This window comes from Scyliorhinus torazame, unplaced genomic scaffold (assembly GCF_047496885.1).
Source record: "Scyliorhinus torazame isolate Kashiwa2021f unplaced genomic scaffold, sScyTor2.1 scaffold_730, whole genome shotgun sequence".
NCBI lineage: Eukaryota > Metazoa > Chordata > Chondrichthyes > Carcharhiniformes > Scyliorhinidae > Scyliorhinus > Scyliorhinus torazame.
The window spans coordinates 661-27,567 of NW_027308457.1; the positions used below are offsets into that span (position 1 = coordinate 661).

Genomic DNA, 26,907 nt, shown 5'->3' on the forward strand with positions numbered 1-26,907 from the left:
CCTTCAAACACTCCCAGGGCAGGTACAGCACGGGGTTAGATGCAGAGTAAAGCTCCCTCTACACTGTCCCCATCAAACACTCCCAGGACTAGTACCGCACCGGGTTAGATACAGATTAAAGCTCCCTCTCCACTGTCCCCATCAAACACTCCCAGGACGGGTACCGCACAGGGTTAGATACAGAGGAAAGCTCCCTCTACACTGCCGCATCAAACACTCCCAGGACAGGTACAGCACGGGGTTCGATACAGAGTAAAGCTCCCTCTACACTGTCCCCATCAAACACTCCCAGGACAGGTACAGCACGGGGTTAGATACAGAGTAAAGCTCCCTCTACACTGTCCCCATCAAACACTCCCAGGACAGGTACAGCACGGGCTTAGATACAGAGTAAAGCTCCCTCTACACTGTCCCCATCAAACACTCCCAGGACAGTTACAGCACGGGGTTAGATACAGAGTAAAGCTCCCTCTACACTGTCCTCATCAAACACTCCCAGGACAGGTACAGCACGGGGTTACATACAGAGTATAGCTCCCTCTACACTGTCCCCATCAAACACTCCCAGGACAGGTACAGCACGGGGTTCGATACAGAGTAAAGCTCCCTCTACACTGTCCCCCAACAAACACTCCCCGGACAGGTACAGCACGGGTTTAGATACAGAGTAAAGCTCCCTCTACACTGTCCTCATCAAACACTCCCAGGACAGGTACAGCACGGGGTTCGATACAGAGTAAAGCTCCCTCTACACTGTCCCCAACAAACACTCCCAGGACAGGTACAGCACGGGGTTCGATACAGAGTAAAGCTCCCTCTACACTGTCCCCAACAAACACTCCCAGGACAGGTACAGCATGGGGTGAGATACAGAGTAAAGCTCCCTCTACACTGTCCTCATCAAACACTCCCAGGACAGGTACAGCACGGGGTTACATACAGAGTATAGCTCCCTCTACACTGTCCCCATCAAACACTCCCAGGACAGGTACAGCACGGGGTTCGATACAGAGTAAAGCTCCCTCTACACTCTCCCCATCAAACACTCCCAGGACAGGTACAGCACGGGGTTCGATACAGAGTAAATCTCTCTGTGGAACTTTGTTCTCCTTTCTGTTTTGCAGGATTTTGAAGCCACTGATTTTGAAGCTGGGAGTACGGAGTACCAAGGTGGTTTTCCAGTCTAATTCTCCGCGGAAGTTGACCTTCCGCTCCAGCCGAGTGAAAGCCTGTCACGTCTGTAAGAAACGTAGTTTTGAGACGACAGTTTCTGCATGGTAAGGCGGGGGGTTTGGGAGCGCTCGCAGAGAGTGCTGTGTCGATTGACGAACACAGCTTGCACAGACCGAGGAGGACCAGGCCCTCACGCATCTCCAATTATACTGGTTATCTGAAAACAGTAAGAAAACCCACTGCACAGTGATTGGGCCCAGACCCACCGGGGAGTACCAGGGACAGGGCCCAGACCCACCAGGGCACTGGGGCAGGGCCCAGATCCACCGGGGAGTACCAGGGACAGGGCCCAGACTCACCAGGGCACTGGGGCAGGGCCCAGTCAGACAGAGACACCAGGGGACAGGGCCCAGACCCACCGGGGCACTGAGGTCGGGCCCAGTCACACAGGGACACCAGGGACAGGGCCAGACCCACCGGGGAGTACCAGGGACCGGGCCCAGACCCACCGGGGAGTACCAGGGACCGGACCCAGATCCACCGGGGAGTACCAGGGACAGGGCCCAGACCCACCAGGGCACTGGGGCAGGGCCCAGATCCACCGGGGAGTACCAGGGACAGGGCCCAGACCCACCGGGGAGTACCAGGGACAGGGCCAGACCCACCGGGGAGTACCAGGGACAGGGCCCAGACCCACCAGGGCACTGGGGCAGGGTCCAGTCACACAGAGACACCAGGGACAGGGCCCAGACCCACCCGGGCACTGGGGTCGGGCCCAGTCACACAGGGACACCAGGGACAGGGCCCAGACCCACCGGGGAGTACCAGGGACAGGGCCCAGACCCACCGGGGAGTACCAGGGACAGGGCCCAGACCCACCGGGGAGAACCAGGGACAGGGCCCAGACTCACCCGGGCACTGGGGCAGGGCCCAGTCACACAGGGGACACCAGGGACAGGACCAGACCCACTGGGGAGTACCAGGGACAGGGCCCAGACCCACCGGGGAGTACCAGGGGCAGGGCCCAGTCACACAGAGACACCAGGGACAGGGCCAGACCCACCGGGGAGAACCAGGGACAGGGCCCAGACCCACCAGGGCACTGGGGCAGGGCCCAGTCACACAGAGACACCAGGGACAGGGCCAGACCCACCGGGGAGTACCAGGGACCGGGCCCAGACCCACCGGGGAGTACCAGGGACAGGGCCCAGACCCACCGGGGAGTACCAGGGACAGGGCCAGACCCACCGGGGAGTACCAGGGACCGGGCCCAGACCCACCGGGGAGTACCAGGGACAGGGCCCAGACCCACCAGGGCACTGGGGCAGGGCCCAGTCACACAGAGACACCAGGGACAGGGCCAGACCCACCGGGGAGTACCAGGGACCGGGCCAGACCCACCGGGGAGTACCAGGGACCGGGCCCAGACCCACCGGGGAGTACCAGGGACAGGGCCCAGACCCACCGGGGAGTACCAGGGACAGGGCCCAGACCCACCGGGGAGTACCAGGGACAGGGCCAGACCCACCGGGGAGTACCAGGGACAGGGCCCAGACCCACCGGGGAGTACCAGGGACAGGGCCAGACCCACCGGGGAGTACCAGGGACAGGGCCAGACCCACCGGGGAGTACCAGGGATCGGCCCAGACCCACCGGGGAGTACCAGGGACAGGGCCCAGACCCACCGGGGAGTACCAGGGACAGGGCCCAGACCCACCGGGGAGTACCAGGGACAGGGCCCAGTCACACAGAGACACCAGGGACAGGGCCAGACCCACCGGGGAGTACCAGGGACAGGGCCCAGACTCACCATGGCACTGGGGCAGGGCCCAGTCACACAGGGACACCAGGGACAGGGCCAGACCCACCGGAGAGTACCAGGGACAGGGCCCAGACCCACCGGGGAGTACCAGGGACAGGGCCCAGACCCACCGGGGCACTGGGACAGGGCCAGACCCACCGGGGAGTACCAGGGACAGGGCCCAGACCCACCAGGGCACTGGGGCAGGGCCCAGACCCACCGGGGAGTACCAGGGACAGGGCCCAGACCCACCAGGGCACTGGGGCAGGGCCCAGTCACACAGAGACACCAGGGACAGGGCCAGACCCACCGGGGAGAACCAGGGACAGGGCCCTGACCCACCAGGGCACTGGGGCAGGGCCCAGTCACACAGAGACACCAGGGACAGGGCCAGACCCACCGGGGAGTACCAGGGACCGGGCCAGACCCACCGGGGAGTACCAGGGACAGGGCCCAGACCCACCGGGGAGTACCAGGGACAGGGCCCAGACCCACCGGGGAGTACCAGGGACAGGGCCCAGACCCACCGGGGAGTACCAGGGACAGGGCCAGACCCACCGGGGAGTACCAGGGACAGGGCCAGACCCACCGGGGAGTACCAGGGACCGGGCCCAGACCCACCGGGGAGTACCAGGGACAGGGCCCAGACCCACCGGGGAGTACCAGGGACAGGGCCCAGACCCACCGGGGAGTACCAGGGACAGGCCCAGTCACACAGAGACACCAGGGACAGGCCCAGACCCACCGGGGAGTACCAGGGACAGGGCCCAGACCCACCGGGGAGTACCAGGGGACAGGGCCCAGTCACACAGGGACACCAGGGACAGGGCCAGACCCACCGGAGAGTACCAGGGACAGGGCCCAGACCCACCGGGGAGTACCAGGGACAAGGCCAGACCCACCGGGGCACTGGGACAGGGCCAGACCCACCGGGGAGTACCAGGGACAGGGCCCAGACCCACCAGGGCACTGGGGCAGGGCCCAGTCACACAGACACCAGGGACAGGGCCAGACCCACCGGGGAGAACCAGGGACAGGGCCCAGACCCACCAGGGCACTGGGGCAGGGCCCAGTCACACAGGGACACCAGGGACAGGGCCCAGATCCACCGGGGCACTGGGGTCGGGCCCAGTCACACAGGGACACCAGGGACCGGGCCCAGACCCACAGGGGCACCAGAGGCAGGGCTGAGACCCAAAAGGGGCACAGGAACAAGACCCAGACTGTCAGGGGAGCAGCAGGAGCAAGGCCTAGATTCTCGGGGGGCCGCAGGAGTAAGGCCCTGCCCTCGGGGGGGGGGGGGGGGGGAACCAGGGGCAGGGCCCAGACCCACAGGGGCACCTGTCCCAGGCCCCTGACGCTACGAAAGAGGAATTATTGTAAAACCTTGGTGCTAGACGAGGTTAATCTGCCCCTCGAACCATTCTCCCACCCAGTGAGATCACGGCCGTCCTCTATTTCAATATCTGCTTCCAATATTAACCCCCTTCCCCAACACGATTCCGTGTGAGACAGCCACCTCCGTGTTGTGGATTCGGGTGGGCTGGGGGGTAACCAGCTGTCTGTGCGTCAGTGAAGTGACCCCCCCTGTCACCGCTCCCGTACTCTCCTCTGGCCGTCTCTGCCTCTCCGACCCCCCGTTCGGGGTCAGTGTTGGATCGTGGGATAGGGAGGGGTGGGTTCGATGCTCCCAGCATTGGGGTTTGTCCAGGGACCTTGCCCCAGATAAGGGGACATCCCGGATAACACCGCCTCGAAACCTCGACCAAGGAGACCGGCCCTGCTCGACGTGTCAAATCTGCCGATATCACCGGGGAACAGTCTGGGGGTTCAGGACTCCTGCCCCCACCCGCCACCCCGCAATGCATCTGTGCGGACACTGGGCGACGACAGTGGAGGTCAGTTGTGATGCTTCTGTGGTTGAATAGCCAACCTTTGCACTCTGTACCACAGGTATGCCCAGGTGAGCCTGTGGGACTATCCACTGACGGTCAGTCCCACCCAGCTGCTGATTTATATCCCACTTCCCTCCGCTCAAACACTGAGTCTAACGCGCACAGCAGGATCCCAGTATCTGCTCGGTCTCACTCTCCCACTGCTTCTCTCCCACAGTCAGCGATGTAAAGCCGTTCTGTACTGTTCCGAGGTCTGCGAGAGGCTGGACTGCACAAAAACCCCCCAGGACGGAAGCCATCAGCACTGGTGCCACAAGTTGCAGATATACATGAACCACGCCGAGAGCTTGGCCCAGTTCCCCTTCACGTTCAGCACAGGTGGGAGAAACTTCTTCACAGAACCGATCAGGGGCAGAATGGGGAGAATGAAACCTGGCACAGAGCCCCCTCTCTGACAAAACTGGGGGCAGTGTGGAGGGAGCTTTACTCTGTATCGAACCCCGTGCTGTACCTGTCCTGGGAGTGTTTGATGTGGACAGTGTGGAGGGAGGTTTACTCTGTATCTAACCCCGTGCTGTACCTGTCCTGGGAGTGTTTGATGGGGACAATGTAGAGGGAGCTTTACTCTGTATCTAACCCTGTGCTGTACCTGTCCTGGGAGTGTTTGATGGGGACAGTGTAGAGGGAGCTTTACTCTGTATCTAACCCCGTGCTGTACCTGTCCTGGGAGTGTTTGATGGGGACAGTGTACAGGGAGCTTTACTCTGTATCTAACCCCGTGCTGTACCTGTCCTGGGAGTGTTTGATGGGGACAGTGTAGAGGGAGCTTTACTCTGTAACTAACCCCGTGTTGTACCTGTACTGGGAGTGTTTGATGGGGACAGTGTAGAGGGAACTTTACTCTGTATCTAACCCCGTGCTGTACCTGTCCTGGGAGTGTTTGATGGGGACAGTGTAGAGGGAGCTTTACTCTGTATCTAACCCCGTGCTGTACCTGTACTGGGAGTGTTTGATGGAGACAGTGTAGAGGGAGCTTTACTCTGTATCTAACCCCGTGCCGTACCTGTCGGGCCTGCTCTCTCTGTTGAGTGTGTCATTGTCCTGGGGTGTGTGTTGCTCTCTCGGGACTGGTGAGGATGGTTGGTGATGTTGGTGTGAGATTGTGAGGAGGTGTGGGTGTTGGATGGAGGGATTGGGAATGCGCCCAGCAGTAGTACCTACAGCAGTGCAGGTGAAAGGTGTGAATGAGACTGCGAGTTTATCGTGTACAATTCCTTTGCACTAAGGCTGCGCTCTGTAATTCTGTGTCCCCGGCCAGAGGTGACGAGTGAATCCTTCGACCGGGAGTTGTTCCTAACCCACAATGAGCTGAATGCTGGGTACTGGCTGCAGGAAAGCGTCTTGGTGGCAGGATGCAGGATGGAAAAGCAGAGCTATCGGGAAACGGACACGGCGGCAGCATTCCGGAAAGGTGAGCCCTCGCGACACTCCCCAGCCAGCTTTCCCCAGTCACTCGATATCCCCCCCCCCCACCCTCCCCCCCCCCCCGATCTGTTCTGTTCTCGGTGTAACATAAACGGCTTCCTTGTGGTGCACTTGACAAAGGAAGGTTCAGACGTGGAGATAACTTCAACACATTTATTAAACTATTTACACTTCTATTACTCGGGTTCGACACTACTGCTAATCCTACTCTAGCTACCCAGACTGACTAACCAGCTGCTGCAATCCACGTGGTGGGTGTAATATTGAATCAACCCTGTGTCTGTTCTCACTGACTGTCTCCCACTGGAAAGAGGCAGACCATGTGTGTGGTGTCCTTTATATATGGGTTGGTGTAATGCCCCCCTGTGGTGGTGTCACCTCTGTGTGTATCGTGAATGTCCATTGGTCGTGTCCTATCTAACTGATCTATTGGTTGAGTGTGTGTGTTTGTGATGTCTCTGGTGCTCCCTCTAGTGTCTAGCTAGCCTACATGTATTTACATTGATGCACATCACCACATCCCCCCCTTTTTTTATATGTTACATATTTTCTGTACACTTTCAGAAAATTGAACAAAAAACAGGTAGATACGTTAAGGTATATACAAGTCATGGGAACAGTGATTAAACAATAAGTCCAAATCATTTGTGTGAAATGTCTCTCTTGGTTATGAACGCCATCAACGTCCCTGTGCCACAGGAACCAAGAAGTGGTCAAATCGCTTCGCTGTCTGATTTGGAGTCCCTTTCTTTTTCGATGTTTGTGATGCTGCTGTCGGATGGCATCTTGTAGCTCATTAAGGTGTTGACGTTGAAGAGGTACCATCAACAGTATCATTCGAGGCCATGGATGTGCCATATGTTGAAGTTGGATAAGACTGTACATACTGGTTCTGGCCACGTGCTGTGCAGGAAGGGTGATCCTGCTGAGAAGCGTTGAAGCATGTCGATTTGGAGACAGAATTGCTGCTCGCATCAATGTCTGGTGATGGTGTGAAACTAGAACCTTGCATCTGATAGGAATATGCCGTCTGGCCAGGCTGGGGTGCAGCAAATCCTGGGCTGTAACTAAGGCATCCAGTCTGTAGTGCAGATTGCGCTTGCGGTAGTCCTCCTTCGGTCTTGATTCCATTAGTGGGCAATCCGTAGTGCTGGCCTGTTTGAGAATATGCTGCATAGACTGCTGGCTGCTGCATGCCTGAATACTGGGTTTGTCCAGCATGAGCTGTCACTGGCTGCACTGCTGGTGTGGAACAAATGTGTGGATATAGCTGTGGTGAATATTGGTGTATTCCTCTTGGACTGTAGCGCTGCTTGTTATTACGGACCCAGTGTAATTGTAAAGTGATCCATCTCCTGTCGTTGTGGCATCTGCTGTCACCCTGAGCGTGCCATCACTGAGGTTGCGGCACTCCCTGTCTGGAGTAAAGTCCAGCCTACGTGAATCAGAGTCGGCGTTTGGTTGCTCCCCATCTGGAGTCTGGTCTCTTTCACCTGAGTCAGTGTTGGTTTGTTGATGCTTCCCGTCCGGAGCCTTAGCAGGTTCACTGGAGTCAGCTGAGATTTCTTGAAGCTGCACGTCTGGAGTCGGAACATGCAGGAATGCATTGACTTGTGGAGAGGTTCGAGCGAATGAGGGTGGAAGTATCGTGGTGTCCCCGGAGTCACCAGTGGTCTCACAGTGATCGTCGAGTGCCTCTGTACACACTAGCTGAGGTCTGTCACTTTGCACATCTTGCATGGGAAGTGGGATGCTGTCGTCACTCGTCTCACACACCGTGGGTAGAGCCTCAGTAGCTGCTTGTTGTTCACTTGGGTTGGGTAAATTGTCAGAGTCTTCATCTGGTGGCGCAAGCAATGTGGGTGGACTGTCATTGTCTTGCTGTTGTCCTTCATTTGGGCTTGGACTGTCATCGTCGCTTTGTTCTTCACTGGAGCATGATAGACCGTCATGGTCGTCCTGCTGTGCACTGGAGTGTGGTAGACTGTCATAGTCTTCTTGCTGTTTACGTGAGCATGGCAGACTTGCATCGTCTGCCGCTAGTTGGTCAGAGGAGGTTGCTAGACCCTCATGGTCTTGTTCCTGCAAGGACTGCGCGTCGGAGTCTTAGACCATAAGACCATAAGACATAGGAGCGGAAGTAAGGCCATTCAGCCCATCGAGTCCACTCCACCATTCAATCATGGCTGATTTCAACTCCATTTATCCGCTCTCTCTCCATAGCCCTTAATTCCTCGAGAAATCAAGAATTTATCAACTCCTGTCTTAAAGACACTCAACGTCCCGGCCCCCACCGCCCTCTGTGGCAATGAATTCCACAGACCCACCACTCTCTGGCTGAAGAAATTTCTCCTCATCTCTGTTCTAAAGTGACTCCCTTTTATTCTAAGGCTGTTCCCCCGGGTCCTAGTCTCCCCTGCTAATGGAAACAACTTCCCTACGTCCACCCTATCTAAGCCATTCATTATCTTGTAAGTTTCTATTAGATCTCCCCTCAACCTCCTAAACTCCAATGAATATAATCCCAGGATCCTCAGACGTTCATCGTATGTTAGGCTGACCATTCCTGGGATCATCCGTGTGAATCTCCGCTGGACCCGCTCCAGTGCCAGTATGTCCTTCCTGAGGTGTGGGGCCCAAAATTGCTCACAGTATTCTAAATGGGGCCTAACTAATGCTTTATAAAGCTTCAGAAGTACATCCCTGCTTTTATATTCCAAGCCTCTTGAGATGAATGACAACATTGCATTTGCTTTCTTAATTACGGACTCAACCTGCAAGTTTACCTTTAGAGAATCCTGGACTAGGACTCCCAAGTCCCTTTGCACTTCAGCATTATTAATTGTCACCGTTTAGAAAATAGTCCATGCCTCTATTCTTTTTTCCAAAGTGCAAGACCTCGCACTTGCCCACGTTGCATTTCATCAGCCATTTCTTGGACCACTCTCCTAAACTGTCTAAATCTTTCTGCAGCCTCCCCACCTCCTCCATACTACCTGCCCCTCCACCTATCTTTGTATCATCGGCAAACTTAGCCAGAATGCCCCCAGTCCCGTCATCTAGATTGTTAATATATAAAGAGAACAGCTGTGGCCCCAACACTGAACCCTGCGGGACACCACTCGTCACCGGTTGCCATTCCGAAAAAGAACCTTTTATCCCAACTCTCTGCCTTCTGCCTGACAGCCAGTCGTCAATCCATGTTAGTACCTTGCCTCGAATACCATGGGCCCTTATTTTACTCAGCAGTCTCCCGTGAGGCACCTTATCAAAGGCCTTTTGGAAGTCAAGATAGATAACATCCATTGGCTCTCCTTGGTCTAACCTATTTGTTATCTCTTCAAAGAACTCTAACAGGTTTGTCAGGCACGCCCTCCCCTTACTAAATCCATCCATCCATGTCTTGTATTGCTTCTATTGTGGAGTCTGTCCACGAGCTCGCTGTGGAGGTTTGTGACACTGGAGTCACTTCTTGTTCGTGCAAGGACTGCGGTGTGGAGTCTTGCGTGTCTTCCTTTGTAGAGTCGGGAACCCTGAGCGGTGCGCGGACCACGCTCTGTGTGGCAGCAGGCCACTCTCTGTGGGCTTGTACCGCTCTCTGTCTCTTGGTTTCAGGCCGCAGCATCATCCTGCACTCACGAGTCGGGATGTCGTAGATGCTGGGCTGAAGATCCTCAAATCCGAAGAACTCATCGTCGGGGTCGTCAATGTGCAACACGTCTAGTTGCGGTTCGGATTTGGTACTGGGGTAGCCTCCCAAGGTGAAAGGTTCGTCCGAGTCGTAGTCTTCTCGGACCATATCATCACTGTTTGCGTCGGAGCTGGCATTGGGCTCGCGAGGTCCAGAGAAAATGTAAAGGTCGGTGTCGAAGTATTCAAGGTCTGAATCATCGGTTTGGGCGCAGGTAACTGCTTGCTGCAGGGTTCTTCGGAGGTAAATTTCATTTCCTGGTTCAGTTTGAGGCATTGTGCTGTCATTCCAGGTGAAGGAAGGTTGTTTTACGGCTTTAAAAGATTTTTTCTTTGATTTGGGACGTTTCCCCTTTAAATGGGCGTGGTCCGGGGCCTCTGACATCATGACGCATGTGACATCATACGTAGGAAGCGCTTGCACATGTGCAGATCGCTGTTCCTGTACCGGGGGCCGTTTTCGTGATTGCGCACGCGCGGCGTCTCGCGCATGCGCACGCGGACCTTCCCGTTCTGCGCCCTTCTCGCGCAACTGCGCAAGTGCAGACCCTTTAGAAAGATGGCCGCCGCTAAAATCGTTCTCTGCTCCGGGATCTCGGCCTCGAGGCGAGTCCTGGCGCTTCTCTTACCTTCTCTTGCTGGTTGGAGTGTGTTTTCCTCACAGTATTTGCCGAATTTGTCCAGGACTGCCTGGAAGTCGCTCCGGTTTTGCCCCTTTGGCGAACTTGAATTTTTAAAAGATTTCTTCTGCTCCGGCACCGGCGATGGTGAGGAGAAGCTCTGTCTTTTCAGCATCGGCCACGTCTTCCAGTTCGGCTGCCACCAGGAAGATTTCAAACATTTGCCGGAACGCCCGCCAGTTCTCGCGCAGATCGCCGTGGCACTGGAGCTGCTGTGGAACCCGGATCTCGAACATCCTGCCTGGGTATCGTTGCTGGTTGTCACTGTACGCTGAGGTATGGCTATCTGGATTGAAACAGTTCAGTGATGGTACCATGATTTGTTATGTTGTCGGTGTAACATAAGCGGCTTCCTTGTGGTGCACTTGACAAAGGAAGGTTCAGACGTGGAGATAACTTCAACACGTTTATTAAACTATTTACACTTCTATTACTCGGGTTCAACACTACTGCTAATCCTACTATAGCTACCCAGACTGACTAACCAGTTGCTGCAATCCACGTGGTGGGTGTGATATTGAATCAACCCTGTGTCTCTACTCACTGACTGTCTCCACTGGAAAGAGGCAGATCATGTGTGTGGTGTCCTTTATATATGGGTTGGTGTAATGCCCTCCTGTGGTCGTGTCACCTCCTTGTGTATCGTGAATGTCCATTGGTCGTGTCCTATCTAACTGATCTATTGGTTGAGTGTGTGTGTTTGTGATGTCTCTGGTGCTCCCTCTAGTGTCTAGCTAGCCTACATGTATTTACATTGATACACATCACCCCCCCCCCCCCCCCGCCCCCGCCACACACACAGTAAATATTCACCAAATCCCCTCTCCCGTCTCCCGGCTCCGTCCTCTCCCGTCTCCCGGCTCCGTCCTCTCCCGTCTCCCGTCTCCCGGCTCCGTCCTCTCCCGTCTCCCGGCTCCGTCCTCTCCCGTCTCCCGGCTCCGTCCTCTCCCGTCTCCCGGCTCCGTCCTCTCCCGTCTCCCGGCTCCGTCCTCTCCCGTCTCCCGTCTCCCGTCTCCCGGCTCCGTCCTCTCCCGTCTCCCGGCTCCGTCCTCTCCCGCCTCCCCTCTCCCGGCTCCGTCCTCTCCCGTCTCCCGTCTCCCGTCTCCCGGCTCCGTCCTCTCCCGTCTCCCCTCTCCCGGCTCCGTCCTCTCCCGTCTCCCGTCTCCCGTCTCCCGGCTCCGTCCTCTCCCGTCTCCCGGCTCCGTCCTCTCCCGTCTCCCGTCTCCCGGCTCCGTCCTCTCCCGTCTCCCGTCTCCCGGCTCCGTCCTCTCCCGTCTCCCCTCTCCCGGCTCCGTCCTCTCCCGTCTCCCGGCTCCGTCCTCTCCCGTCTCCCGGCTCCCGGCTCCGTCCTCTCCCGTCTCCCGTCTCCCGGCTCCGTCCTCTCCCGTCTCCCGTCTCCCGGCTCCGTCCTCTCCCGTCTCCCGTCTCCCGGCTCCGTCCTCTCCCCTCTCCCGTCTCCCGTCTCCCGGCTCCGTCCTCTCCCGTCTCCCGGCTCCGTCCTCTCCCGGCTCCCGGCTCCGTCCTCTCCCGTCTCCCGGCTCCGTCCTCTCCCGTCTCCCGTCTCCCGGCTCCGTCCTCTCCCGTCTCCCGTCTCCCGGCTCCGTCCTCTCCCGTCTCCCCTCTCCCGGCTCCGTCCTCTCCCGTCTCCCGGCTCCGTCCTCTCCCGTCTCCCGTCTCCCGGCTCCGTCCTCTCCCGTCTCCCGTCTCCCGGCTCCGTCCTCTCCTGTCTCCCGGCTCCGACCTCTCCCGTCTCCCGGCTCCGTCCTCTCGCGTCTCCCGGCTCCGTCCTCTCCCGTCTCCCGGCTCCGTCCCATCCCGTCTCCCGTCTCCCGTCTCCCGGCTCCGTCCTCTCCCGTCTCCCGTCTCCCGGCTCCGTCCTCTCCCGTCTCCCGTCTCCCGGCTCCGTCCTCTCCCCTCTCCCCTCTCCCCTCTCCCGGCTCCGTCCTCTCCCGTCTCCCGTCTCCCGGCTCCGTCCTCTCCCGTCTCCCGTCTCCGTCCTCTCCCGTCTCCCGTCTCCCGGCTCCGTCCTCTCCCGTCTCCCGTCTCCCGGCTCCGTCCTCTCCCGTCTCCCGGCTCCGTCCCATCCCGTCTCCCGTCTCCCGTCTCCCGGCTCCGTCCTCTCCCGTCTCCCGTCTCCCGGCTCCGTCCTCTCCCGTCTCCCGTCTCCCGGCTCCGTCCTCTCCCCTCTCCCCTCTCCCGGCTCCGTCCTCTCCCGTCTCCCGTCTCCCGGCTCCGTCCTCTCCCGTCTCCCGTCTCCGTCCTCTCCCGTCTCCCGTCTCCCGGCTCCGTCCTCTCCCGTCTCCCGTCTCCCGGCTCCGTCCTCTCCCGTCTCCCGTCTCCGTCCTCTCCCGTCTCCCGGCTCCGTCCTCACCCGTCTCCCGGCTCCGTCCTCTCCCGTCTCCCGGCTCCGTCCTCTCCCGTCTCCCGGCTCCGTCCTCACCCGTCTCCCGGCTCCGTCCTCTCCCGTCTCCCGTCTCCCGTCTCCGTCCTCTCCCGTCTCCCGTCTCCGTCCTCTCCCGTCTCCCGGCTCCGTCCTCTCCCGGCTCCCGTCTCCCGTCTCCGTCCTCTCCCGTCTCCCGGCTCCGTCCTCTCCCGGCTCCGTCCTCTCCCGTCTCCCGTCTCCCGGCTCCGTCCTCTCCCGTCTCCCGTCTCCCGGCTCCGTCCTCTCCCGGCTCCGTCCTCTCCCGTCTCCCGGCTCCGTCCTGTCCCGTCTCCCGTCTCCCGGCTCCGTCCTCTCCCGTCTCCCGGCTCCCGGCTCCGACCACTCCCGTCTCCCGGCTCCGACCTCTCCCGTCTCCCGGCTCCGTCCTCTCCCGTCTCCCGTCTCCCGGCTCCGTCCTCTCCCGTCTCCCGGCTCCGTCCTCTCCCCTCTCCCGGCTCCGACCTCTCCCGTCTCCCGGCTCCGTCCTCTCCCGTCTCCCGGCTCCCGGCTCCGACCTCTCCCGTCTCCCGGCTCCGTCCTCTCACGTCTCCCGGCTCCCGGCTCCGACCTCTCCCGTCTCCCGGCTCCGTCCTCTCCCGTCTCCCGTCTCCCGTCTCCCGGCTCCGACCTCTCCCGTCTCCCGGCTCCGTCCTCTCCCGTCTCCCGTCTCCCGTCTCCCGGCTCCGTCCTCTCCCGTCTCCCGGCTCCGTCCTCTCCCGTCTCCCCTCTCCCGGCTCCGTCCTCTCCCCTCTCCCGGCTCCGTCCTCTCCCGTCTCCCGGCTCCGACCTCTCCCGTCTCCCGGCTCCGACCTCTCCCGTCTCCCGGCTCCGTCCTCTCGCGTCTCCCGTCTCCCGACTCCGTCCTCTCCCCTCTCCCGGCTCCGACCTCTCCCGTCTCCCGTCTCCCGGCTCCGTCCTCTCCCGTCTCCCGGCTCCGTCCTCTCCCGTCTCCCGTCTCCCGGCTCCGTCCTCTCCCGTCTCCCGTCTCCCGGCTCCGTCCTCTCCCGTCTCCCGGCTCCGTCCTCTCCCGTCTCCCGGCTCCGTCCTCTCCCGTCTCCCGTCTCCCGGCTCCGTCCTCTCCCGGCTCCCGTCTCTCGGCTCCGACCTCTCCCCTCTCCCGTCTCCCGTCTCCCGGCTCCGTCCTCTCCCATCTCCCGGCTCCCGGCTCCGCCCTCTCCCGTCTCCCGGCTCCGTCCTCTCCCGTCTCCCGTCTCCCGGCTCCGTCCTCTCCCGTCTCCCGTCTCCCGGCTCCGTCCTCTCCCGTCTCCCGACTCCGTCCTCTCCCGTCTCCCGGCTCCGTCCTCTCCCGTCTCCCGTCTCCCGGCTCCGTCCTCACCCTTCTCCCGGCTCCGTCCTCTCCCGTCTCCCGTCTCCCGGCTCCCGTCTCTCGGCTCCGACCTCTCCCCTCTCCCGTCTCCCGTCTCCCGGCTCCGTCCTCTCCCGTCTCCCGGCTCCGTCCTCTCCCGTCTCCCGGCTCCGTCCTCTCCCGTCTCCCGGCTCCGTCCTCTCCCGTCTCCCGGCTCCCGGCTCCGACCTCTCCCGTCTCCCGGCTCCGTCCTCTCCCGTCTCCCGTCTCCCGGCTCCGTCCTCTCCCGTCTCCCGTCTCCCGGCTCCGTCCTCTCCCGTCTCCCGTCTCCCGGCTCCCGTCTCTCGGCTCCGACCTCTCCCCTCTCCCATCTCCCGTCTCCCGGCTCCGTCCTCTCCCGTCTCCCGGCTCCGTCCTCTCCCGTCTCCCGGCTCCGTCCTCTCCCGTCTCCCGGCTCCGTCCTCTCCCGTCTCCCGTCTCCCGTCTCCGTCCTCTCCCGTCTCCCGTCTCCGTCCTCTCCCGTCTCCCGGCTCCGTCCTCTCCCGGCTCCCGTCTCCCGTCTCCGTCCTCTCCCGTCTCCCGGCTCCGTCCTCTCCCGGCTCCGTCCTCTCCCGTCTCCCGTCTCCCGGCTCCGTCCTCTCCCGGCTCCGTCCTCTCCCGTCTCCCGGCTCCGTCCTGTCCCGTCTCCCGTCTCCCGGCTCCGTCCTCTCCCGTCTCCCGGCTCCCGGCTCCGACCACTCCCGTCTCCCGGCTCCGACCTCTCCCGTCTCCCGGCTCCGTCCTCTCCCGTCTCCCGTCTCCCGGCTCCGTCCTCTCCCGTCTCCCGGCTCCGTCCCCTCCCCTCTCCCGGCTCCGACCTCTCCCGTCTCCCGGCTCCGTCCTCTCCCGTCTCCCGGCTCCCGGCTCCGACCTCTCCCGTCTCCCGGCTCCGTCCTCTCACGTCTCCCGGCTCCCGGCTCCGACCTCTCCCGTCTCCCGGCTCCGTCCTCTCCCGTCTCCCGTCTCCCGTCTCCCGGCTCCGACCTCTCCCGTCTCCCGGCTCCGTCCTCTCCCGTCTCCCGTCTCCCGTCTCCCGGCTCCGTCCTCTCCCGTCTCCCGTCTCCCGGCTCCGTCCTCTCCCGTCTCCCCTCTCCCGGCTCCGTCCTCTCCCCTCTCCCGGCTCCGTCCTCTCCCGTCTCCCGGCTCCGACCTCTCCCGTCTCCCGTCTCCCGGCTCCGTCCTCTCCCGTCTCCCGGCTCCGTCCTCTCCCGTCTCCCGTCTCCCGACTCCGTCCTCTCCCCTCTCCCGGCTCCGACCTCTCCCGTCTCCCGTCTCCCGGCTCCGTCCTCTCCCGTCTCCCGGCTCCGTCCTCTCCCGTCTCCCGTCTCCCGGCTCCGTCCTCTCCCGTCTCCCGTCTCCCGGCTCCGTCCTCTCCCGTCTCCCGGCTCCGTCCTCTCCCGTCTCCCGTCTCCCGGCTCCGTCCTCTCCCGTCTCCCGACTCCGTCCTCTCCCGTCTCCCGGCTCCGTCCTCTCCCGTCTCCCGTCTCCCGGCTCCGTCCTCACCCTTCTCCCGGCTCCGTCCTCTCCCGTCTCCCGTCTCCCGGCTCCCGTCTCTCGGCTCCGACCTCTCCCCTCTCCCGTCTCCCGGCTCCGTCCTCTCCCGTCTCCCGGCTCCGTCCTCTCCCGTCTCCCGGCTCCGTCCTCTCCCGTCTCCCGGCTCCGTCCTCTCCCGTCTCCCGGCTCCGTCCTCTCCCGTCTCCCGGCTCCGTCCTCTCCCGTCTCCCGGCTCCCGGCTCCGACCTCTCCCGTCTCCCGGCTCCGTCCTCTCCCGTCTCCCGTCTCCCGGCTCCGTCCTCTCCCGTCTCCCGTCTCCCGGCTCCGTCCTCTCCCGTCTCCCGTCTCCCGGCTCCCGTCTCTCGGCTCCGACCTCTCCCCTCTCCCATCTCCCGTCTCCCGGCTCCGTCCTCTCCCGTCTCCCGGCTCCGTCCTCTCCCGTCTCCCGGCTCCGTCCTCTCCCGTCTCCCGGCTCCGTCCTCTCCCGTCTCCCGGCTCCCGGCTCCGACCTCTCCCGTCTCCCGGCTCCGTCCTCTCCCGTCTCCCGTCTCCCGGCTCCGTCCTCTCCCGTCTCCCGTCTCCCGGCTCCGTTCTCTCCCGTCTCCCGGCTCCGTCCTCTCCCGTCTCCCGTCTCCCGGCTCCGTCCTCTCCCGTCTCCCGGCTCCGTCCTCTCCCGTCTCCCGTCTCCCGGCTCCGTCCTCTCCCGTCTCCCGGCTCCGTCCTCTCCCGTCTCCCGGCTCCGTCCTCTCCCGTCTCCCGGCTCCGTCCTCTCCCGTCTCCCGGCTCCGTCCTCTCCCGTCTCCCGGCTCCGTCCTCTCCCGTCTCCCGGCTCCGTCCTCTCCCGTCTCCCGTCTCCCGGCTCCGTCCTCTCCCCTCTCCCGTCTTCCGTCTCCCGGCTCCGTCCTCTCCCGTCTCCCGGCTCCGTCCTCTCCCGTCTCCCGTCTCCCGGCTCCGTCCTCTCCCGTCTCCCGGCTCCGTCCTCTCCCGTCTCCCGGCTCCGTCCTCTCCCGTCTCCCGTCTCCCGGCTCCGTCCTCTCCCGTCTCCCGGCTCTGACCTCTCCCCTCTCCCCGCTCCCGTCTCCCGGCTCCGTCCTCTCCCGTCTCCCGTCTCCCGGCTCCGTCCTCTCCCGTCTCCCGGCTCCGTCCTCTCCCGTCTCCCGTCTCCCGGCTCCGTCCTCTCCCGTCTCCCGGCTCCGACCTCTCCCCTCTCCCCTCTCCCGTCTCCCGGCTCCGTCCTCTCCCGTCTCCCGGCTCCGTCCTCTCCCGTCTCCCGTCTCCCGGCTCCGTCCTCTCCCGTCTCCCGGCTCCGACCTCTCCCCTCTCCCCTCTCCCCTCTCCCGTCTCCCGGCTCCGTCCTCTCCCGACTCCCGTCTCCCGGCTCCGTCCTCTCCCCTCTCCCCTCTCCCGTCTCCCGGCTCCGTCCTCTCCCGTCTCCCGTCTCCCGGCTCCGTCCTCTCCCGTCTGCCGTCTCCCGGCTCCGTCCTCTCCCGTCTCCCGTCTCCCGGCTCCGTCCTCTCCCGTCTCCCGGCTCCGTCCTCTCCCGACTCCCGTCTCCCGGCTCCGTCCTCTCCCCTCTCCCCTCTCCCGTCTCCCGGCTCCGTCCTCTCCCGACTCCCGTCTCCCGGCTCCGTCCTCTCCCCTCTCCCGTCTCCCGGCTCCGTCCTCTCCCGTCTCCCGTCTCCCGGCTCCGTCCTCTCCCCTCTCCCGTCTCCCGGTTCCGTCCTCTCCCGTCTCCCGTCTCCCGGCTCCGTCCTCTCCCGTCTCCCGTCTCCCGGCTCCGTCCTCTCCCGTCTCCCGGCTCCGTCCTCTCCCGTCTCCCGGCTCCGTCCTCTCCCGTCTCCCGGCTCCGTCCTCTCCCCTCTCCCGGCTCCGTCCTCTCCCGTCTCCCGGCTCCGTCCTCTCCCCTCTCCCGGCTCCGTCCTCTCCCGTCTCCCGGCTCCGTCCTCTCCCGTCTCCCGGCTCCGTCCTCGCCCCTCTCCCGCCTCCGTCCTCTCCCCTCTCCCGTCTCCCGGCTCCGTCCTCTCCCCTCTCCCGTCTCCCGGTTCCGTCCTCTCCCGTCTCCCGGCTCCGTCCTCTCCCCTCTCCCGTCACCCGGCTCCGTCTCCGGATTCTGTTGCTGATGCTCTGTATCTTCACAGAGTGCCCCAATCCGTACCACCCGCTGAAGAAGGAAGCGGCCATCTTATTGCAGGACGTCCCACTTGAAGCAGCCAATGTGAAGGCTCCATTCGGTGAGTCAATCCCCCCCCACCACAATCCCCTCCCCCCATCTCCCCCCATCCGCAATCCCCCCCATCCCCAATCCCCAATCTCTCCCCCGCTCCCCAATCTCTCCCCCGCTCCCCAATCTCTCCCTACACACCCCAATCTCTCCCCGGGCCCCAATCTCCCCCCATCCCCAATCTCTCCCCACGCACCCCAATCTCTCCCCCGGTCCCCCAATCTCCCCCTATCCCCAATCCCCCCCAACCCCAAACACCCCCATCCCCAATCCCCAATCTCTCCCCACGCCCACAATCTCTTCCCCCGCTCCACATTCTCTCCCTACGCACCCCAATCTCTCCCCGGTCCCAAATCTCTCCCCATCCCCAATCCCCTCCCAACCCCAATCCCCCTCATCCCCAATCCCCAATCTCTCCCCACGCACCCCAATCTCTCCCCCGCTCCCCAATCTCTCCCCCGCTCCCCAATCTCTCCCTACGCACCCCAATCTCTCCCCGGGCCCCAATCTCCCCCCATCCCCAATCCCCAATCTCTCCCCACGCACCCCAATCTCTCCCCCGGTCCCCAATCTCCCCCCATCCCCAATCCCCCCCAACCCCAAACCCCCCCATCCCCAATCCCCAATCTCTCCCCACGCCCCCAATCTCTCCCCCGCTCCCCAATCTCTCCCCCGCTCCCCAATCTCTCCCTACGCACCCCAATCTCTCCCCGGTCCCAAATCTCTCCCCATCCCCAATCCCCCCCCAAACCCAATCCCCCTCATCCCCAATCCCCAATCTTTCCCCACGCACCCCAATCTCTCCCCCGGTCCCCAATCTCTCCCCATGCACCCCAATCTCTCCCCCGGTCCCCAATCTCTCCCCATGCACCCCAATCTCTCCCCCAGTCCCCAATCTCTCCCCCGCTCCCCAATCTCTCCCCACGCACCCCAATCTCTCCCCACGCACCCCAATCTCTCCCCAGCTCCCCAATCTCTCCCCATGCTCCCCAATCTCTCCCCCGCTCCCCAATCTCTCCCCCCACATCACCATCTCTCCCCCGCTCCCCAATCTCTCCCCCGCTCCCCAATCTCTCTCCCGCTCCCCAATCTCTCCCCCTGCAGCCCAATCTCTCACCCTGGGCCGCAAACACTCCCCCCGCACCCTAATCTCTCCCCCTGCACCCCAATCTCTCCCCTGCACCCCAATCTCTCCCCCTGCACCCCAATCTCTCCCCCTGCACCCCAATCTCTCCCACTGCACTCCAATCTCTCCCCCTGCACCCCAATCTCTCTCCCGCTCCCCAACCGCTCCCCCCGCTCACCAATCTCTCCCCCGCTCCCCAATCTCTCCCCCTGCACCCCAATCTCTCCCCCTGCACCCCAATCTCTCCCCCTGCACCCCAATCTCTCCCCCGCTCCCCAATCACTCCCCCTGCACCCCAATTGGTCCCCCTGCACCCCAGTCTCTCCCCCTGCACCCCAATTTCTCCCCGCACCTCAATCTCTCCCCCCACACCCCAATCTCTCCCCCCACACCCCAATCTCTCTCCCCGCACCCCAATCTCTCCCCCGCTCCCCAATCACCCCCCTGCACCCCAATCTGTCCCCCCGCACCCCAGTCTCTCCCCCTGCACCCCAATCTCTCCCCGCACCCCAATCTCTCCCCCCACACCCCAATCTCTCCCCCCACACCCCAATCTCTCTCCCCGCACCCCAATCTCTCTCCTCGCACCCCAATCTCTCCCCCTGCACCCCAACCGCTCCCCCCGCTCCCCAATCTCTCCCCTGCACCCCAATCTCTCCCCCTGCACCCCAATCTCTCCCCCTGCACCCCAATCTCTCCCTGCTCCCCAACCTCTCCCCCTGCACCCCAATCTCTCCCCCTGCACCCCAATCTCTCCCCCTGCACCCCAATATCTCCCCCTGCACCCCAACCTCTCCCCCGCTCCCCAATCTCTCCCCCTGCACCCCAATCACTCACCCCGGGCCCCAAACGCTCCCCCCACACTCCAGTCTCTCCTCCTGCACCCCAACCTCTCCCCCTGCATCCCAATCTCTCCACCTGCACCCCAATCTCTCCCCCTGCACCCCAATCTCTCCCCCTGCACCCCAACCACTCCTCCCATCGCCAATCTCTCCCCCTGCACCCCAACCTCTCCCCCCCACTCCCCAATCTCTCTCCCGCACCTCCATCTCCCAGCGAGCACTCCTACCCCTCCCCACCCAGCCCCAATCTGACAATAATGTGAAGCTTATACATCAGAAATGATCGTTATCTCTCGACAGGATCGTGGAAATCCTATTACCAGTGGCGTGGATTTGGCCTGGAGTCTCCTGTTGCCGTGCTCCTCTCCTACCCCCTCACTATTTACCATATCATCACCAGCCTCGTCCCACAGCACTGTGAGTCACTCAGAGAGTTCGCGGGGAAAGAGTGACCCCCATAACCTGCACATGACCACATGGAGGGTCACACTTAACAAGTCATCACTGTGTGACACTCGGGTACAGTACTGGTGGGGATGGGTCTGTCGCTGTGTAACACTGGGGTACAGTACTGGTGGGGACGGGTCTGTCACTGTATAACACTGGGGTACAGTACTGGTGGGGATGGGTCTGTCACTATAACACTGGGGTACAGTACTGGTGGGGACGGGTCTGTCACTGTATAACACTGGGATACAGTACTGGTGGGGACGGGTCTGTCACTGTATAACACTGGGGTACAGTACTGGTGGGGACGGGTCTGTCACTGTATAACACTGGGGTACAGTACTGGCGGGGACGGGTCTGTCGCTGTATAACACTGGGGTACAGTACTGGTGGGGACGGGTCTGTCACTGTATAACACTGGGGTACAGTACTGGTGAGGACGGGTCTGTCACTGAATAACACTGGGGTACAGTACTGGTGGGGACGGGTCTGTCGCTGTATAACACTGGGGTACAGTACTGGTGGGGACAGGTCTGTCGCTGTATAACACTGGGGTACAGTAGCGGTGGGGACGGGTCTGTCACTGTATAACACTGGGGTACAGTACTGGTGGGGATGGCTGTCACTGTATAACACTGGGGTACAGTACTAGTGGGGACGGGTCTGTCACTGTGTAACACTGGGTTACAGTATTGGTGGGGACGGGTCTGTCACTGTATAACACTGGGGTACAGTACTGGTGGGGACGGGTCTGTCGCTGTATAACACTGGGGTACAGTACTGGTGGGGAGGGGTCTGTCACTGTATAACACTGGGGTACAGTACTGGTGGGGATGGGTCTGTCACTGTATAACACTGGGGTACAGTACTGGTGGGGACGGGTCTGTCACTGTATAACACTGGGGTACAGTACTGGTGGGGACGGGTCTGTCACTGTATAACACTGGGGTACAGTACTGGTGGGGACGGGTCTGTCACTGTATAACACTGAGGCACAGCACTGGCGGGGACAGGTCTGTCACTGTATAACACTGGGGTACAGTACTGGTGGGGACGGGTCTGTCACTGTATAACACTGGGATACAGTACTGGTGGGGAAGGGTCTGTCGCTGTATAACACTGGGGTACAGTACTGGTGGGGACGGGTCTGTCGCTGTATAACACTGGGGTACAGTACTGGTGGAGACGAGTCTGTCGCTGTATAACACTGGGGTACAGTACTTGTGGGGACCGGTCTGTCACTGTATAACACTGGGGTACAGTACTGGTGGGGACCGGTCTGTCACTGTATAACACTGGGGTACAGTACTGGTGGGGACGGGTCTGTCGCTGTATAACACTGGGGTGCAGTACTGGTGGGGACCGGTCTGTCGCTGTATAACACTGGGGTACAGTACTGGTGGGGACGGGTCTGTCGCTGTATAACACTGGGGGACAGTACTGGTGGGGATGGGTCTGACACTGTATAACACTGAGGTACAGTACTGGTGGGGACGGGTCTGTCGCTGTATAACACTGGGGTACAGTACTGGTGGGGACGGGTCTGTCGCTGTATAACACTGGGGTACAGTACTGGTGGGGATGGGTCTGTCATTGTATAACACTGGGGTACAGTACTGGTGGGGACGGGTCTGTCACTGTATAACACTGGGGTACAGTACTGGTGGGGACGGGTCTGTCACTGTATAACACTGGGGTACAGTACTGGTGGGGATTGGTCCGTCACTGTATAACACTGGGGTACAGTACTGGTGGGGACGGGTCTGTCAGTGTATAACACTGGGGTACAGTAGCGGTGGGGACGGGTCTGTCACTGTATAACACTGGGGTACAGTACTGGTGGGGATGGGTCTGTCACTGTATAACACTGGGGTACAGTACTGGTGGGGACGGGTCTGTCACTGTATAACACTGGGGTACAGTACTGGTGGGGACGGGTCTGTCACTGTATAACACTGGGGTACAGTACTGGTGGGTCGGGTCTGTCACTGTATAACACTGGGGTACAGTACTGGTGGGGACGGGTCTGTCACTGTGTAACACTGGGGTACAGTACTGGTGGGGACGGGTCTGTCACTGTATAACACTGGGGTACAGTACTGGTGGGGACAGGTCTGTCACTGTATAACACTGGGATACAGTACTGGTGGGGACGGGTCTGTCACTGTATAACACTGGGGCACAGTACTGGTGGGTCGGGTCTGTCACTGTATAACACTGGGGTACAGTACTGGTGGGGCAGGTCTGTCACTGTATAACACTGGGGTACAGTACTGGTGGGGACGGGTCTGTCACTGTATAACACTGGGGTACAGTACTGGTGGGGACGGGTCTGTCACTGTACAACACTGGGGTACAGTACTGGTGGGGACGGGTCTGTCCCTGTATAACACTGGGGTACCGTACTGGTGGGGACGGGTCTGTCACTGTATAACACTGGGGTACAGTACTGGTGGGGACGGGTCTGTCACTGTATAACACTGGGGTACAGTACTCTCTCAGTAATTTATTGGACATTTGATGTTTTTCCAATCTCTAGTTCCAGAATTAAATATCTTGAACAAACAGTCACTGAAAATCCACATCCTGGAAGCGCAGAAGCAGCTTGAGATACGGATGGTTTTCTGGGTAAGTCCCCATCAAACTCTCCCAGGGCAGGTACAGCACGGGGTTAGATACAGAGTAAAGCTCCCTCTACACTGTCCCCATCAAACACTCCCAGGATAGGTACAGCACGGGGTTAGATACAGAGTAAAGCTCCCTCTACACTGTCCCCATCAAACACTCCCAGCACAGGTACAGCACGGGGTTAGATACAGAGTAAAGCTCCCTCTACACTCCCCATCAAACACTCCCAGGACAGGTACAGCACGGGGTTAGATACAGAGTAATGCTCCCTCTACACTGTCCCCATCAAACACTCCCAGGACAGGTACAGCACGGGGTTAGATACAGAGTAAAGCTCCCTCTACACTGTCCCCATCAAACATTCCCAGGACAGGTACGGCACGGAGTGAGATACAGAGTGAAGCTCCCTCTACACTGCCCCCATCAAAAACTCCCAGGACAGGTACGGCACGGAGTGAGATACAGAGTAAAGCTCCCTCTACACTGTCCCCATCAAACACTCCCAGGACAGGTACAGCACGGGGTTAGATACAGAGTAAAGCTCCCTCTACACTGTCCCCATCAAACACCTCCAGGTCAGGTACAGCACGGAGTTAGATACAGAGTGAAGCTCCCTTTACACTGTCCCCATGAAACACTCCCAGGACAGGTACAGCACAGGGTTCGATACAGAGTGACGCTCCCTCTACACTGTCCCCATCAAACACTCCCAGGACAGGTACAGCACGGGGTTAGATACAGAGTAAGGCTCCCTCTACACTGTCCCCATCAAACACTCCCAGGACAGGTACAGCACGGGGTTAGATACAGAGTAAAGCTCCCTCTACACTGTCCCCATCAAACACTCCCAGGACAGGTACAGCACGGGGTTCGATACAGAGTAAAGCTCCCGCTACACTGTCCCCATCAAACACTCCCAGGACAGATACAGCACGGGGTTAGATACAGAGTAAAGCTCCCGCGACACTGTCCCCATCAAACACTCCCAGGACAGGTACAGCACTGGGTTAGATACAGAGTAAAGCTCCCTCTACACTGTCCCCATCAAACACTCCCAGGACAGGCACAGCAAGGGGTTAGATACAGAGTAAAGCTCCCTGTACACTGTCCCCATCAAACACTCCCAGGACAGATACAGCACGGGGTTAGATACAGAGTAAAGCTCCCGCTACACTGTCCCCATCAAACACTCCCTGGACAGATACAGCACGGGGTTAGATACAGAGTAAAGCTCCCTCTACACTGTCCCCATCAAACACTCCCAGGACAGGTACAGCACTGGGTTAGATACAGAGTAAAGCTCCCTCTACACTGTCCCCATCAAACACTCCCAGGACAGGTACAGCACGGGGTTCGATACAGAGTGACGCTCCCTCTACACTGTCCCCATCAAACACTCCCAGGACAGGTACAGCACGGGGTTAGATACAGAGTAAGGCTCCCTCTACACTGTCCCCATCAAACACTCCCAGGACAGGTACAGCACGGGGTTAGATGCAGAGTAAAGCTCCCTCTACACTGTCCCCATCAAACACTCCCAGGACAGGTACAGCACGGGGTTAGATACAGAGTAAAGCTCCCTCTACAGTGTCCCCATCAAACTCTCCCAGCACAGATACAGCACGGGGTTAGATACAGAGTAAATCTCCCGCTACACTGTCCCCATCAAACACTCCCAGGACAGATACAGCACGGGGTTAGATACAGAGTAAAGCTCCCTCTACACTGTCCCCATCAAACACTCCCAGGACAGGTACAGCACGGGGTTAGATACAGAGTAAAGCTCCCTCTACACTGTCCCCATCAAACATTCCCAGGACAGGTACGGCACGGAGTGAGATACAGAGTGAAGCTCCCTCTACACTGCCCCCATCAAAAACTCCCAGGACAGGTACGGCACGGAGTGAGATACAGAGTAAAGCTCCCTCTACACTGTCCCCATCAAACACTCCCAGGACAGGTACAGCACGGGGTTAGATACAGAGTAAAGCTCCCTCTACACTGTCCCCATCAAACACCTCCAGGTCAGGTACAGCACGGAGTTAGATACAGAGTGAAGCTCCCTTTACACTGTCCCCATCAAACACTCCCAGGACAGGTACAGCACAGGGTTCGATACAGAGTGACGCTCCCTCTACACTGTCCCCATCAAACACTCCCAGGACAGGTACAGCACGGGGTTAGATACAGAGTAAGGCTCCCTCTACACTGTCCCCATCAAACACTCCCAGGACAGGTACAGCACGGGGTTAGATACAGAGTAAAGCTCCCTCTACACTGTCCCCATCAAACACTCCCAGGACAGGTACAGCACGGGGTTCGATACAGAGTAAAGCTCCCGCTACACTGTCCCCATCAAACACTCCCAGGACAGATACAGCACGGGGTTAGATACAGAGTAAAGCTCCCGCGACACTGTCCTCATCAAACACTCCCAGGACAGGTACAGCACTGGGTTAGATACAGAGTAAAGCTCCCTCTACACTGTCCCCATCAAACACTCCCAGGACAGGCACAGCAAGGGGTTAGATACAGAGTAAAGCTCCCTCTACACTGTCCCCATCAAACACTCCCAGGACAGATACAGCACGGGGTTAGATACAGAGTAAAGCTCCCGCTACACTGTCCCCATCAAACACTCCCTGGACAGATACAGCACGGGGTTAGATACAGAGTAAAGCTCCCTCTACACTGTCCCCATCAAACACTCCCAGGACAGGTACAGCACTGGGTTAGATACAGAGTAAAGCTCCCTCTACACTGTCCCCATCAAACACTCCCAGGACAGGTACAGCACGGGGTTCGATACAGAGTGACGCTCCCTCTACACTGTCCCCATCAAACTCTCCCAGGACAGGTACAGCACGGGGTTAGATACAGAGTAAGGCTCCCTCTACACTGTCCCCATCAAACACTCCCAGGACAGGTACAGCACGGGGTTAGATGCAGAGTAAAGCTCCCTCTACACTGTCCCCATCAAACACTCCCAGGACAGGTACAGCACGGGGTTAGATACAGAGTAAAGCTCCCTCTACAGTGTCCCCATCAAACTCTCCCAGCACAGATACAGCACGGGGTTAGATACAGAGTAAATCTCCCGCTACACTGTCCCCATCAAACACTCCCAGGACAGATACAGCACGGGGTTAGATACAGAGTAAAGCTCCCTCTACACTGTCCCCATCAAACACTCCCAGGACAGGTACAGCACTGGGTTAGATACAGAGTAAAGCTCCCTCTACACTGTCCCCATCAAACACTCCCAGGACAGGTACAGCACGGGGTTAGATACAGAGTAAAGCACCGTCTACACTGTCCCCATCAAACACTCCCAGGGCAGGTACAGCACGGGGTTAGATACAGAGTAAAGCTCCCTCTACACTCCCCATCAAACACTCCCAGGACAGGTACAGCACGGGGTTAGATACAGAGTAATGCTCCCTCTACACTGTCCCCATCAAACACTCCCAGGACAGGTACAGCACGGGGTTAGATACAGAGTAAAGCTCCCTCTACACTGTCCCCATCAAACATTCCCAGGACAGGTACGGCACGGAGTGAGATACAGAGTGAAGCTCCCTCTACACTGCCCCCATCAAAAACTCCCAGGACAGGTACGGCACGGAGTGAGATACAGAGTAAAGCTCCCTCTACACTG

General features: G+C 60.3%; 1 protein-coding gene across 1 annotated transcript in view; it reads left to right on the forward strand.

Annotated features, from left to right (window-relative positions):
- Nucleotides 1-1,124: 1,124 nt before the first annotated feature.
- Nucleotides 1,125-26,907, forward strand: part of LOC140406631 (zinc finger MYND domain-containing protein 15-like) — a gene marked incomplete at its 5' end in the record, with an annotated part of 38,127 nt that continues 12,344 nt past the window's right edge. Inside the window, 6 exons of the mRNA XM_072494634.1 lie at nt 1,125-1,277; nt 5,087-5,247; nt 6,188-6,340; nt 18,124-18,216; nt 20,475-20,591; nt 23,161-23,249. Of these exons, the coding sequence (XP_072350735.1) occupies nt 1,125-1,277; nt 5,087-5,247; nt 6,188-6,340; nt 18,124-18,216; nt 20,475-20,591; nt 23,161-23,249 (766 nt within the window). The remainder of the gene's footprint in view (nt 1,278-5,086; nt 5,248-6,187; nt 6,341-18,123; nt 18,217-20,474; nt 20,592-23,160; nt 23,250-26,907) is intronic.